Source organism: Simochromis diagramma, unplaced genomic scaffold (genome assembly GCF_900408965.1).
Source record: "Simochromis diagramma unplaced genomic scaffold, fSimDia1.1 OVJJ01000197.1, whole genome shotgun sequence".
NCBI lineage: Eukaryota > Metazoa > Chordata > Actinopteri > Cichliformes > Cichlidae > Simochromis > Simochromis diagramma.
The window spans coordinates 272,711-288,962 of record NW_024386935.1 but is presented as its reverse complement, the minus strand read 5'-3'; the positions used below and the strand labels follow the sequence as shown (position 1 = coordinate 288,962).

The window sequence follows — 16,252 nt, the reverse complement described above, 5'->3', positions numbered from 1 at the left end:
TCACCTTTGTAAGACAGAAGTACTTTGAATTTGGGGACAAGCCACATAAGTTGTTAGCTAGACAGCTAACAACTTATGTGGCTGTCAAATCAAATCAAATCAAATCACTTTTATTGTCACATCACATGTGCAGGCACACTGGCACAGCACATGCGAGTGAAATTCTTGTGTGCGAGCCCCACAAGCAACAGAGATGTGCAAACACAACAACACAAACGAGCAAAATACAAGAATGGCCGACCTGAAACTAATAAATATATGTACAATATATAATAGTGTATGCATTTCTGGATGTGTATACTAAATATTTTCCTACGTGTGTGTGTGTGTGTGTGTGTGTGTGTGTGTGTGTGTGTGTGTGTGTGTGTGTGTGTGTGTGTATATACACATTTTTACAAATTAAATAGTAAAAAATAAATAAATAAATAATAATAATAATAATAATAATAATAATAATAATAATAATAATAAAATATATAAAATATACAGAGTTGAATATGTGCAAAACAAGTGGCATTTATATACAGTGTGGAGTGCATAGCTAACATAAGTTGTTAGCTAACAGGGCTAGCTAACAACTAGCCCTGTTAGTTAACAGCTAACAACTAACAGAATGATTCACAAAATTAGATCACGCAATGGAAACCTGGTTACATCACATAAAGACATTAATGATAACTTTAGACAGTTTTATGAATCTCTCTATACTTCTCATTCCACTGCAGGGCCTAAAGATATGCAGGACTTTTTAGATAAGTGTGACCTCCCTGTGTTAGATCAGGTGGGTCGCAAGATTTTGAATGCCAAGATTACAAAGGAAGAAATTATTAAATCTATTGGTTTATTAAAAAATGGTAAGAGTCCAGGCCCAGATGGGTTAGGGAATGAATTTTACAAACAGTTCAAGATTAAACTTGTTCCATATCTTGATTAATGTTTCAAGTAGGAAACAGTGACAGGAAAACTGAAGAATAAAAAGCTTTCAAAAAAAAAAAAAGGAGTAATTCAATCAATACTTGAAAATTTATTGTATAATTAATCAGTCTATATTCGAAGCTGCCATCCAAGCTTCTTTTGGACAAGATTTATTTCTCTGTTGGAAAGTGGAAGGACTTTATTATTACATGGTCTGTGATTTTAATCCAGTCCACACTGTGTGAGTATTAATGGTGATATTCTCTTTTGAGTGCCATTTTTGACTTGTATTTTTTTGGCACTTACTTAGCATTAAAAGTTAGTTACTGAATCAGATGGATATACAGAGTGAGATTCTAAGAAGACTAAAACTTAATGAAATATGATGATTTCTAAGCAAGACTTAGAAGCTCATGTTCAGCACCATCATAAAATAAGAGCTGCTCACCATGAACACTAAATATTTCGGTGCATACCTTTCGTCTATATTTGCATAGATTTAGACATTATAATCTCAACATAAAAAAGCCCACCTCTTAATAGTCAGAGGTACAGTTAGCAGCTATATGCTGTTAATAAAGTCTGTAACACAATAGAAGTACAAAGTAATCCAGAAAAATCTGAACACACCACGCTATCCTTCAAAATTAGTACGTCATTAGTATTTATGAATATATGAATAAATTAACAAATTACATATACAACCCAAATTTAAAAAAATAAATTAATTGAAACAGAATGCAATGATCTGCAAATCTCATAAACACATTTTCCCTTACAATAGAAGACCGAAACCATATCAAACATTTGAACTGAGAGAGTTTACCATTATTGGAAAAATACCTTCTTTTTATAAAAGCTTTCCAGCAGCTGCTCTGAAATGTTGTCAGATTCTAGTCTGACAAAAGATTTTACCTGCTCAACAATCCTGGGTCGTCTCGCGGCGTTTTTTTTATTTCATGATGCCCAAATGGTTTGGTGCAGTTAAGCCAGTTCAGCAGTCAGACTCTTTTACTATGAAGCCATGATGTTGTTATAGATGCTGTGTTTAGCATTGTATTGATTAAATATGCAAGGCCTTCCCCAGATGGGAGCATGTGTTACTTCGAGCTTTGGCCCAGAGAAGAGGGCAGCATTTCTGGATCATGTTCACATCAGGTTTGTTATTTGCATGATAGAGCTTTTGGATGGCACAGACGATACCTTCTGGAAGGGTTCGTGAACACATGCAGTGTCTGCATACCAGGATGATGTTTTTTTTCCTAATGCAGTGCTGCCTGAGGACCCAAAGATCATGGGCAGCCACTGATTTTTAGATTTTCTCATTTATTTATTTTTTTAATACAGACACTCTGAATATCTGATGATCTATCATATATGATGACATAAAAATTTAAAGTCTTCTTTATTATGTTGAATGACATTCTGACATGAATTCCCAATCTGTAGATACAGGTTCTTCTGCTCATTCATAAATACAGCCTCTCTAAACTGCAAACACGTCAGTGACCTGTTGTCAGTTAACCTACTTACATCTGAACACCTCTCAAACGTAACACATTTTAAACATTTAATATATTTCTAATGCTCTATTATAGAATATATATGTTCTGCAAATTGTTGCCGTTTTAAAAAACATTTTAATTCCCAAATTATTTGGTGTTGCGGTTGTACCGAAGCACTGTGGAAATGCACACAAGAGTAACTTTCTTTTTCCTCTTCTTCTGTAGCTGAAATAAGCACAGGGCTCGCCTGTCTGCTGTGCACTGTAGTGGGAAATCAAGCAGCAAGCTTTAGTGAGAACACCTAATTATTAAAACCTATTACAGCCACAAAGTCTTTATCTGTGTGCTGTGGTGATAATCTGCTGTATAATAGCTGGCACAGCTTAGTGGTTTAGCTTTAGATGAGCTGATTAAAGGGAAAGCGGGGAGGGTGTGTTCAGCAGATTTACTGGTAGGTAGATGTCAGAGAGAGACGACTGAAGCTTTTCATCTGAATTCATGTCTCGACTCATCTTTAATCAGAACAAGTTATACAACAGTAACTTTCTACACACTGTATATTTATGACAATGGAAATGCGTGATAAAACAGATACATGGTTCGAGGTGAGATAAACAAACACTAATGATCTTTGTGGATGCTTAGCAAGTCTTGCTGGAGTCATTAATGCAACAGTAAATTGTCCTAATTATGCAGTTATTCCTCTACCAACATCAATCGTTGAGCAATTAAAAAAATCAAACGATAAAGCATCCAAAGCGTTTGTCATGTCGCTCCTGACGCAAATGGGTGTTTCTCAACAGCAACGAGAAGACAGAGGAAGTTTTGATGGTGATGACTAAATGCACTTATTATATTGATTATTTTCTGTTGTGTTTGACTGAATGCTTTGGAGTAACAGAAAAAAGCTTAGAAAAAATGTTGCATACTTCATAATTACAAGTGGTAAGACCCGTCCAAACTCGATGCTTTTTAGAACCTTAAAGATGCGTACAAACTGAAAGCAATGTCCTTGTTGCGCATCGCTCTGAAGCTGACAGTTTGTGCACGCTCCAGGCTCTAGCTGGCTACGTATATTTAACACCAGGTAATATAGGTGCCATAGCATGGCTTCTGCAATAACACTGGTGTAAATTTGCTGAAGTATCGTGCTATCATGGTTCCTTTTATGTTTATGTTCCTTAGCGCACAAGAACATTGAAACAAGCCCAAGATCGTCTAACAGCAATGTCAGACACCCCTGCCTCCAGTAATGATTTAGTGCAAAGGGAGCTACTTCAACAACCTCCAACAAAGGATAGTGCTCCAAAGGGAAAACTGTTCCTACTGAAGGTGGAAACAACAAACCTGTTTCCTCACTCAAGACAAAAAAAAAAAAAAAAATACAACCAAGCTATGATGGAGGAGCTGCTATCAACTGGTGATGTGCAACCCAAAAATAACCAAATGATAAGAAGAGCAAGCCGTGAATGAAATTGTAAAGTGTTTACAAGGTGGAAAGGCGGGGCTTTGGGCAGTTTGACCAAAGATCAACCCAGGCAGACAATACTTAACAAGGTTAAGTTACTTGAGTTACTGTTAACTCTGTGCATATACTCACACTTTTACCACAGTGCTCCATCAAAGACAGTCGCTCAGTGGAACAGAAGGATGAAAAGTGACAGTTTATTAACACATATAAATGTTGCTGCCTGCAAGCATCTATAAAACACTCAGTATTTTTTGTCAGAAATATCAAAATATAATTTTAAGACTACATATCATTCACTCCTATTGTGCATAAACAAATACCCACAATGAAATGAAGAGGGGGTCAAAATTACAATACAACAATTTGAGAGACTGATGAAGTCCGATAGGGACAGATTCAATACGGCAGACAGCTGTCTACAAGAAACTGAGACTCTGTTATGAGGAGACAGGTTTGCTTGGGAGCAGGTTATACTTATACTAAATTTATGTATTTATTTTTGTAGGTACTGAGTATGGTGATCAAAACTGAGTTAATGTGAGAGGCATTTAGGACAGTGTGTAATGCTGCAAAGAGTAGACTGGGGCTGAACAAACACATCTGGGTGTGACAGAGGAGACATCAGGCTGTGTCACGTGGGAATAAGACCTGTGTGAGTTTTTACTGCAACCCTGAGATGAGGTTCAATTTATTCATTTTATTCATTAACTGCAGAATACCATGAACTCTTATTGTGGGCCAGGCTTTCACCTTCTTCAGTTGCAAAGGGAGTCAGGCCAATTTACCCTTCTTCCAGCATAATTCATGTCCTGCAAACGTATCGATCTGCATAAAGATTTCTGTTCGGATGGTAGGGCAGAGCCTTTTCACCTACCGTACACGTGCTTTGGTACAGTTCTCCAAAATTAACAGATTTATTGAATAAAAGCCAGGGCAATAAATAAATCCGTACTGCTACATTTACGGTCTCTTTTTGTTTTTGAAGATCATTGTTTTTCTTAAAAAAAAAAATTTAAAAAAAAACTGACATATTTACTATGCAGTGTCCTGATGTACGAGTGGTGCAGAAATAGAGATCAGAGAGATCTGTGAGGAAGCATGTTTGCAGAGATGAAAGGGATGTAGATATAATGGTCCTAACTGGAACCTAGACACAAGTCAGATCCTTAAATCCTCTTTGTTGGGTTTCCAGCAGCTGGTAGTTTGCTGAGGTGCATCATCAATCCCTGTGATACTGCTGCCTGAACCCTACACAATCTGCCAAAGTCTCATAAGCTTCTCTCTAGAATGAATTCAAAGTTTCACTGCAGAGATGAAACAACTCGGTTGATTTTTGTGCAGCTTATTATTAGTGCCTGTAATATTCCCTGTTACACTCAAATCATGGGCGAAAAGCTCCTGTAATAACTGACACATTAGCAGTGCTGAGAGATGTTCTTCTAGTAAGGTGATAGGATTCAGGTATCGACGAAGACAGCCAGACATGTGACAACCATCTAACCAGCCTGCAGATTCCTGGATCTACATGTAGGCTGGGAAGATGCCTGCCCACAGAGCCAGCAGCTGCTTGCAGCAGCATTTCCAGCCAACGCAGTGAGACACAGATATGCTGCCAGCTTATTTTGTATACACAGCTGGCTTCATAATAACTACTGTTCAACTTCAAAGAAAAGTGATGAACAGAGAATAACCACTGGCATAGTACAAATGCACCCACAAATATATTTGTTTCCAATTGGATAGCACCAATAAACATGGACACGCAGACTTGCATATTGCCTTATCTTGTTAGGATTTCAGGTAATGCACCAGGATTAAAAATGTAGGTACAGGACAAAGTAATTAACATTTTTCAAAGAAATACAGAGCAGCTGTTCTGATCTGACTTTGACTGCCACATACTCTTCTTTCTAGTATTTCCAATTTACTTTCTTTGCAAAACAAAGTTTTACATATCATGAGCTCAAAAAGTTACAACCACTCATATCCTAAGTGTAAATAACAGTGCTGTGTCAATTTACAGCCATAGTGACAAAGACTGAATCATTATATTAGGACCAGTGGTGAGAATGTGACAATGTGTCATTTTAACAATCAAATCTAATGTTTTCCAAGACCTCATGAAAAGGAAACAAAAGCGTTATTATCAGGCTTAAGCAAGCCAGAACAACTAGTAGGACACACTGAACTATTCAATAATCCCACCAGTACAGTATTTGTTGCTTCTTTTTGCCAAGTACAAATTTAAAGTGCATCCTAGTGGCTAACCAAATAATTACAGCAAAGCTAAGGTTTGAAGTTTTGAAGACGTGTATGCTCTCCAGAGTGAATTATGGTGACAATATTCATCTCAAATACGGCTTTATTTAAAAAGGGATTTTTAGGTTATTTAATTAAACAATTATGTTGTACTCATGAATATACATTGATTAGTGTGTAATTATATCTTCCAACTAATATCATCATAAAGATAAAATCGTAGTAGTGGTCCCACTACAGTTTGTCTGCCACTACAACAAGTTCCATTAAAGTTTTCAGGAATTGCCTTCATAAAAATCACTGGTTGTTTTTGGGAGTGTCCCTAAAGATTTATGGTTATGTTTCCCTCAACATGAGCTCAGCTTTCTTACTGCTCACCTTTGGGTGAGCCATTTCATCATTTTTGTATTGTGGCTTATGTTTGTATGTCCACTTCAATTTGCTGGTACGACGATATTTTCAGCACTCTGCTGAAAAACTTACATTTAGGATGTTTACCAATCTAACTGCAAGTCTGGTTGTACATATCTTATTTATTGCCTGTATAAGCAAGATGAATGAGGCCCAAATAGTGATTTATACACTGCTGCATTATTTTTCATTTTGTTAATTCTAAGTTTCACTGTTAATCAGAAGAGTGTATGTGTCGGCTGGGTTAAAAAAGGCAAGGCATACTACCAAAGTCATTTCTCTTTAATATTACAGAGAAAACTTACAATGCTGGTCATAAAAAAAGTAAACAATGACTTACAGACGTGAAGGCCAGGAGTTCTTCTTCTGTTAGTTTGTGCACAGGGTTATTCTTCTGGAAGTCAGTGCTGCAGACAAAGATATTTGTGAATAAATAGTGGAAAGATTAATACAAGTATCCTATTTAACAAGTAAAACAACTGGTAACTTGAGCTTTAATTAACCAGATCCCCTCGATTGCAGTTGTCAAACAAACATTTTCTACAAAGCGGTGTGTCAGGGAATTTGGGTCGTTGACCCGGTGTTTTCGGCTTTGCCCCCGTTTAGTTTCCCATGCCTATTTCCTGTTTTATTGTGATAACCTTTTGTTATCAGAGTCCCAGCAGAGAGGCAGAGCACCCCCAGAACCCCAAGTCTCCAAGCTTGCCCCAGACCCACCCTGGGGCAGCTAGGCCAGTGTTCTACGTCCACCAAAACAGACCCTCCAGGCAGCCGCCAGAAAAACACCATCCAAGAGCCACCAGAGCCCCATCCAGGTCATGAACACAGCCCGAGGTTGAGCCCCCCAAGAAATCTGTCCCTAGAGAATCCCCAGACACCCCAAGCCCGTACCTACCCCCGCATCAACCACAGTAATGAAAGCGGAACAACCCCCCCATCCCCACTAGGTGATGGAGCCGACTAAAGGAGCCCAGAAGGATTGATCTATAGTGGTGGAAGAGGCTGTATTCAAAACTAATATGATCTATCAGACAGTCTCTATATTGGTTAGAATTAAGATTATTTTTATTTTTCCAGTTCATGAGTACAGTCTTATTCATCTCAGTAGTGATGTCATCCAAGTTGACCAACAAGCAAACTAGGGGGGAGGCTGGATTGTTACATTTCGGACCACCGATTTCCAAGATCAAGAATGGTCTTTTACACAACTCTTGAGCCAACGTGGATAACATCAGCCAACCATGCAAGCTCCTGGGAATGATTTATGATTTGTTACAATCAATAAAGGGTAGACCGTTAGAAATTATTTTAATTATTATATATAAGTCAGTGTGGGAATTAATCAGAATCCACAGTGAGCTTTAAAAGTACTTTTTCTAAGAGGTAAGTTTCAGATCTGCCAAGAGCTCAAGAGGGAGAAAAGAGAAACCAGACAAGGTCACATTCCCAGAGTTAAAGGGACCATGGAGAATTCATAACCAGAGTCTCTGCTGTTTAAGCCCTTGGCAAGGAATTAATAAATACTGATTATATCCTGGGATTAGCACTCATTGATACAAAAAGCAGTGACAATAAAGACAAGTTATTAAAATGTTTAAATATACTATACAGGGCTCGCAAAATCGCTAGCCCGACGTCCCGGAGCTAGCGATATCTATATTTTCTCAAGGTTTCTCTCCTAGGTTGAGTGTCAAATGATTACCTAGCTTAATTTTTGAATAAATGTGGTCTGCTAACACTCTGGAAGACACACACTATACAAGAGACTTGTCCTTAACACTGTTTTGTAGTGGTATCAGGGTGTACAGATCTTCCTTTAATTTAAACAGACCTGCTGCTCATCAATCATCTCCTAGCAATCTCACTGACTGCTCCACTGACCTTCAGTTGGCCCATTCAGTTCCAGCACCAGCATAGAAAATTAATCACTAAGTTACTGTGAAGATAACTATTTTTATATATTACATTTTAGTCTCTATTTTGTTTATCCTTTTGCCTGGATTAAACCACCAGGACAAACACGTTCACAAATAACAGTCACTCAGCTATAAATTTAGAGAAAACTACAGGTCACAGAAAAAAGAAAGGGTTGGGTAAAAGAAGTGTTGATGAACTCTAAACTTTACATAGAAAAACATACAACTTATTAACTGACTCTGGAAAAATGTTTGTGCAGGTGGTAAATGTACACAGTGACACATTCAGTTTAGTACCCACTGCACTATATTCCAGTGACTGTCATCTAAGACCAGAGCACAGCCCTTAGTACACCACTGATAGACATAATTAAATCTTAAGAATCAGGGAATTCGATCCATTGACGGACCTTTGTTTGGTTTTGATGCTGACCCCATATTGGCTTTTTTCTGGTTTATGTAAGTTAATACTGCTCTGCCTGGTAACCAGGCAGAATTCATAGCTATGTAATGTAGCAAAACAGTTGGGACGACATCAGCTAACTCATGCAAACTCCTGGGGCTTACTGGCTGAAAAACTGCCTGGTGTGTCACATATTTATGAAATATAAAGGATCATGAGGTTCCCTCACCCCCAGAGCTGACAGGGGGTGAGGGCCAGGTTAGCAAAAGAGAGAAGAAGTGATAAAGAGATGAATAGAAGAAGGAAGAGGAAAAAAGAGAGACTTAAAAACAGTAAAGACGAGCGGGGAGCGTATAGCACAGGTTATCCTCCACCCGCGACAATCATGTCCCACAAGGGCCAAAGTTCAGTGCCAGATAGTCATGGGCTATCTATTAAGGTGTCTTGTTTGGTAACACATTTGCTCAATTTTTTTTTTTCTTTTTTTCTGCCTGTCCCGTTTGGCTCTTTTGCATCAGAATTATTGTCTAAAGGCAAAGAAAGATGCCCAACGGATTTACTTTACCAAATTGACCATCCCAGCCTTGCCGTAATGGTCCATTTGATTCACCTTTTATTGTTTATTTTATTTTCACTTGCTGAATACGGGACAGACTTGACTGGGGGAAAGAAAGAGGGAAAGAAAAACAGCTGAGAAGAGGGACGGGGGAGAAGGGCAAAAAACAAAAACCAACAGAATGGGCAGGAAAAAAACATGCATATATCGATCACCTGGATCACCTGCTGAGAAAGAAAAAAAGAAAACAAGCAGAAGAGAACAAGAGTAATAGAATAAACAACATCACAATGATATATGGGAATATGACAGTAAATACTAAATATTAAACATTATTGTGCAGCACATAAGATCAACAGAACACAGTGTGCTTTGAGGTAGGAGCCAAAAAGGGTGTAGTTTGTGGGTGTGATCACCCGTGTGTACACCTGTGAGCATGGACGCGCTTGTTTTTTTTTAAAAGGTTCCTTCATGTAATGATCTGCTAGAGGGTGTGGGGGGGCCACAGCCCCGTCCTCCAGGGCATGAAGCAGGTATGGAGGAGATCAAAACTCCAGACATCCAGAGGCTCCCAGAACACAAGAGACCAAGGAAGACCAACAGAGGGGCAGCCGCGCCACTGTCCCAGAAAGAGCTGAGGAGAGTCCCAGATGAGGGCTCACTCAGCAGCCGCGGAGCAGAAGCCAGGGGGAGTTGCAGTGACGCGCCCATGAGCTCCGCCGGCAGCCAGTTGTGCCTGAGTGACCGAGCCCCAGGCTGAGAGGCCGGGGGCACCCCACCTCCAAAGTGGCCTGAGCGAGCCCCAGACTCCAGGCCCCGATAAGCAGCCGCCAAGGAGTGAGCTGGTGTGTACCTGGACGCCCACCCCCAGACACAAAGAACCACCAACGCACCGATGTCTGAGGGAGTCCGCCACTGGCAGGGGAAGTGGTGGTGGGGGGAGATAGGCCTCCATACCTTGGAGGGCCTGGGATGTCCCCAGAGAGGTGGCGCCTGATACCCAACCTGACATATAGACACAGACATACAGGCACACACATATACAAACATCCATTCCCACCCTCATGCTCTCATATGCACTTACTCCACACTCAACCAACGTGGAGACAGACATAAAGAGACGCTGTACACACGATCACACTCCCCAAGCGTACTCTACGAACTGGGTCTAGGTACCCTTGCCCCTGGAGGGGGGAACTGCACCCAGACCCAGGTGGTGTTACCCTTTTCCCTGCGGTGGGGAGAGGCAGACCGCCCCGACTCCGCAGCAGCAGGGAGGCCCCACACTCCAGACCGCAGTCGGACGGCCAACTCCTCCTCCTAGCCCCCCCGCTCCAGCAGGTCGCAGAGAATGGGGGTGAGAGAAGACTCCAAACCTCCCTCCACCCGCTCATTGTAGTGTTGATGCATGTGTGTTCTAAGGTGCATTTAAAACCCAGGAGGGCATGGAGCTACCTGCCAGAGAGCAGCAGGTAAGCGCATGGTCCCTCCTGCTAGCCCTCAATGTCTAAGTGTATTTAAAATTGAGAGGTGGGCAACGACGCCAGGGGTGGGGTGTACACCCTGATGGTAACTTGGAGTCCGTGTATCGTGTCCACCCCCAAGATCCTATATGTATGTGTAATGAGAGTGTGAGTAATGTGAATGTCTAAGTTGTGGGATAAAATTGAGGCAGAGGCAGCCAGAAGGGGACAGAGGGGGGGTAGCCTCCTCCTCTTATTTGGAGAGGAGAGGATAATGGCTGCTGAAGAAAGAATTCCGCTGGTTGAAAAGAGAGGTAAAAGAGCTTCAATGGTGTGGAAACATTATGGGTTCGCGGAGTCAGACGTGGATCAAGACAGTGTGTAAACTTTGCTACGGTGTCGTAGCTGCACCACAGAGCAACACTACAAATTGACATACCTCAGTGTCAGTTTGATGCAATTGTACACTGTGTGGCTACACAGCTTGCCTTGATGTTTGGTTATTTGTATGCATAAATATTATGGAGTATTTTGAAGTTCACTAAACACAGATGCTTACATTTTTCATTTATTTTTTATATTGCAAACATTTGCACTGTTATCAGTATTTGCACACTATTTTATATTATTTTTGACCATCTTTTAAGTCATTATTCAATACATTGTTATTGTTAAATAAATATCGTCAAATAATCGAGATCTGAATTTCAGTGAAAATAATCGTGATTATCATTTTTGCCATAATCGAGCAGCCCTAGAATATGGCATATATTCATGCAGGGGCAAACTGAACTGAGGGGATCATTAGATCTAAATAGATGTGCAGGATGGTGAGAAATTATTTCAGTCTTCAGGCCTGAGACACAATTTCTTCTGACATCCAACAGATGAACTATTAACCCAATGTTCCTTATGAGGCTACCGTCGTCGGTATGTATCACAATATACCTGCACTCTTAGAATTGTTTAAAACAGTGGGAAAACCACTAACTGCAATTTTACGCACAGCTACAGTTCAGCTCTGAGGCAGCAGACTTACCAGATACCCAGGATGACGGCCTGTTCTTCAGCAGTTAGGTCAGGCAAGTGGTACTGATCTGGCTCTGCCAAATTGATTTTATCCAGTAGTGTGTCATCCCCCAGACTATAGTCCTGTAGGCAAAGAAACACAATGTGTACAATCAGCAGCCATAAACCACTGAATATGAAGACTATAAGGTTCTGCCAAGCGACTAAGCATACATTTTTGAATGTAGCATTACTTTTCAGAAATTGCTTGGAGCTACAATGTTAAGAAGGGTAAGGGTTTTAAATTTGAAGACTGTCTCAAACATGCTGCTACTTGGGGCCATCACTTCAATATGGATATTAGCAAGAAAATAACTCGTTTTACTGAGCATTCAAAGCTAAGCTAAACAATCAAGATTTCAGTTAACTGCTGGTAACTAGTGATTCTGTTAATATGGTCACATAGATTGGAGGTAGAGGTAGGTTGCCACACAGTGGCTGCAAATTAGGACTTCCATATTTTAGGCCTCAATTTTCTCAGGTTTCTGTGCCAAACTGAGGTCTGTTGTGGTAAAGACAGCCGAGTATGAAGTCAAAGCTGATTTACTGCCCAAGCCACATGCAGTGGATTATGACTGAAGGAGTGTCTGGACTTCCTCTAAAGACGATAAGGTGCTATGTCATTCAGGAACGACCCATTGTATCTCTGCATCAAGAGAAATGTTCTCTTGCACCTCACCTATTCTTAAAGAGCTTTAGAATATAAGGTATATTAAACCATACATTAATGCAGCGCTTTAACGTATAAACTTTATGCATTTTTGATCAACCTCATTGCTAAAAGAAAATCACCAAACAACCAATACACCATCTTTTTGCCCAGAGAGGGTGTGCTTTACTCAAATGGACTAGCAGTTCTCACTGGACCAATAACTGGAATGAAATACCAACCATACAACTATAAGCCTATTACATGTAATAGCTTGGATCTTTGAAAGATCTTAGAAATGAATTGATTTAAAAAGAGATGCTGTTTGATGGCTAAGAGGGTAATGTTCAGAGGTGATTAGTACTGGTTTAATAATATTTAGCTTGGTATTCCCCAGAAACAAAACAAAACTTCTAAGGTGCAAGTTCCACTTCCAAAGCTTTCAAAGCTGAATTTGAGTTTGTTACACTGCTGACTGCACAGTCACATTTGATTAAACCATGTCAGATGTCACTCACACTCACAAGTATCAGAAATAAAGGCACAAAAAAAAATCAGTATATGTAATTCTGCCTTTTTTTTTCTAAAGATGTTTTTGGTAATTGAGGTGCTTCATTAAGACAGACTGCCTTGCACCTACCAACCAACAAGCTAATGGGTAGGCCTATATGGATAGATTATTCAGACATAACACACATAACATCTTTAACCTTCACCTACACGTGTACACACTCAGTTTGAATCTTTAGAGTCCTGCATAAGAACACCATGCAGTCAGGATGAGCTAAGGCTCAAACTACTTTACCAATTATGAGGTATTCAAAAATTCTGGACTTAATGATCAGTAACTGTCAGTGACAGGCAAGTGCATTCCTCTGGTCTGAGCAAACTCAATCAAATCCTCTGTTGTGATAATGTGGTTTGGCATCAGCAAAAAAACAGAAGCCCTGGATCTGTGGGTCTAAGTCCACTCAGACCCACAGCAACAGAAATGGCCCCGTTTCCCGGTTGGCACTAGGTTTGATTGGCCAGTGATAAACAGTCCCTACTCCTTGCCTCTCTACTTTCCTTCTATCCACTTGAGACGGGGAGACTGTGTGCTCTAGTTAATGACAGCTTTGATTGAGCCAATTTACTCCCCTCCACCAGTAATGAGGGTATTAGTGGTCTGAACATAGCATAAGGAACTGGACCTGAGCCATGGCTACAAGACTAAGAGCTCTATGGGCGCACAACAGGTAAGGCTCGAAAGATTTCAGAAAATGTATGTAAGCTAGAACCAGTGTCTCGTTCCTAAATTCTTTAGCACCAACTACCAGTATCTTGGAATGTACATGGACTGAACTACATAGCTAATAAGGTTTTTGTTAGCATGATATTAAAAAAAAAAAAAAAGAAAACACAACAAAATGTCCCTGACAGCTTTCAGTGAAATGTTAGCCCCTAGATCAAGGAAAAGTTCCACCTTTGTAATTGTGTTTTGCCACTGCTATGGTTAAATGTTAGATTAGCTTGAAATATGTGATTAGCTGGAAACAAAAACACTTAGTAAGTGAAATATTTGGGAAACTGATGGGGGAAAAAAGAACTATAGCAATTATTACAAATCAGAAACAGAGTTTTTTGGCTTGGCTACTTCTGAATGGTAGATGACTAACTGGGGAATTATGCTTCAATAGGAACTGCAAACCACTCTGAAACCTAATTCCCCCCCCCCCCCCCCAGAAGAGTGAATGCACATCTGGTTGATGCAGTCTGCAGCTATTACTATTAGCCTGCTGAGTACCATTGATTCCTCCTGTGAATTTCCAGCAAATATTCTGGAAAAGATTTTGAATTTATTAGAGAATAAATTAGATCAGATCAATAAAAAAGAAAATATGAATCATTGTCCATCAAGGGGGACAAATCAGGTCTTACACCTGATTTAGACCTCTGTGGTCTAAATCTGGCTTAATATCAGTTTAGGTCACAGGTTATAGTAAGTAGTTTAAGAGGGGTGTGGTTCCAATGTCACCATAGCATAGATTTACAGATGAAGGATAAATCCCCAGTAAGAAAGCTAGAGAGACGGTTCTGTCCATTGTGACTTTTTCTAGGTCTTAACAAGCTAGACAACGTATATAATCTCTTACCATGTTCTTGATCTGATTAACAATCTCATACCAGTTACACATGATAGGAAAAACCACCAGAGGCAGACACTTTATCAGATACCAGACAGACAGAGTGGCTCCTTTTAATGCAAAGGAAGTTGTAGCATGAATCCTGAATATCTAAGCTTTTTATCCTAAGTCGAAGGCTCAGCCTAGCCACCCTGTGCTCCAAAACAATGTTAACATGGACAATAAAACTCTAGCAAAAAAAAAAAAGTGGAGGGTTTTGGTGTCACTTTTAGATTAGAAAAGGGGTTTTCATTTCCTTATCCAATTATACAGACTAGATGCCTGAATCTCTGGATACTAAGCAGGATTACTATCACAACAACACAACACATTTCCAGCAGGGTACAACCACCCTGCCTCACATTTGTACAATCCACTTTACATCCAGTTCACAAGAGGACACGGATCTGCTTAACATGTAACAAATCAAGACCATCGCTGTGAATGAAATGTGTTACAGTGATTGTTTTCGCTTGATTAACTTGCTCTTAATGTTAATGTTTTAAGTCAAATTCCTGTCTGAAAATGAAATGAATCACCCAGCCCGAGCTCACTGCCGACTACACAGCATCCAGCAGTGTGTGGTAAATAAACCACCTCGATGTAAGCACACAATGCTGGCAAAAAGAACAAAAGGAGTCAGCCAGAGAGAGTGATTGACTGTGTAGGGACCTAAAACCAAACCTGCGTAGCGTAAGGATGAATGGGAGACTTACCAGGTATGATGGAGGGAAATTAGACAGTCATTGTGCAGTGTGTGTGGGAGATCGTTTAAATCTCTGTGCTTTACAGACCATTTAAAAGCAAGTTTCTCTCTGCCTGGAGAGCATAATGAAACATTTAGACAGTAACCATTCTTCTCTTTTCTGCTTGTTGGTGTTTTTGTGCGAGAGTGTGTGTGTCAGCACACTGTGGTGGGCATCTGACCAGTACTTCATCATGAAGTGGCTGACACATTTGAGCACTAGAGATCTGACTGTGCAACTTTGGGAAACACCAGAGAGGGAATTTAGGGAAGCAAAGTGATATTTTATTTTTCATAGACACCAGGAAAATAGGTTGTCACACACCAAGATCTCTTTCGTACACACAAATAAACTAAACTTAATCTAAATTTAAAGAGGACCGAACTAAGGAGGACAATCTGATTTTGGCAGAGTGGATAGCAAAGGATTGTTTTGTCAGCCGATTTACGCAAAAAGTCAGACAAATCTATACCAGAGGTATGAAAACCACATGAGAGGTAGCTCTTAGAAGCGGTTACCTTTTAAAGTCAAGTTTAATCTAGAACTAGACCCAGGATGTTTGAGTAATTGTACAAATACATATCAAATAGAAACAAGGATAACTGACATTCTTCTGACATTCTCAAAAAAAACCCCAGCAAAAATCAATCTGGATCATAATATCTTTGCTCTTGTTTAATTTATTAACAGTTGTTGTAAAAAGGTTTTATATGAGGATATCAGCA

At 39.9% G+C, this 16,252-nt stretch overlaps 1 protein-coding gene across 2 annotated transcripts in view; it reads right to left on the bottom strand.

Annotated features, from left to right (window-relative positions):
• ttc27 (tetratricopeptide repeat domain 27) overlaps window positions 1-16,252 on the bottom strand; it is an 88,588-nt gene that overhangs the window by 46,416 nt on the left and 25,920 nt on the right. For both annotated transcript variants that reach the window (XM_040037167.1, XM_040037168.1), the window contains exons 8-9: window positions 11,939-12,051; window positions 6,902-6,968 (exon numbers count right to left, since the gene is read on the bottom strand). In XM_040037167.1, the coding sequence (XP_039893101.1) occupies window positions 6,902-6,968; window positions 11,939-12,051 (180 nt within the window). The remainder of the gene's footprint in view (window positions 1-6,901; window positions 6,969-11,938; window positions 12,052-16,252) is intronic.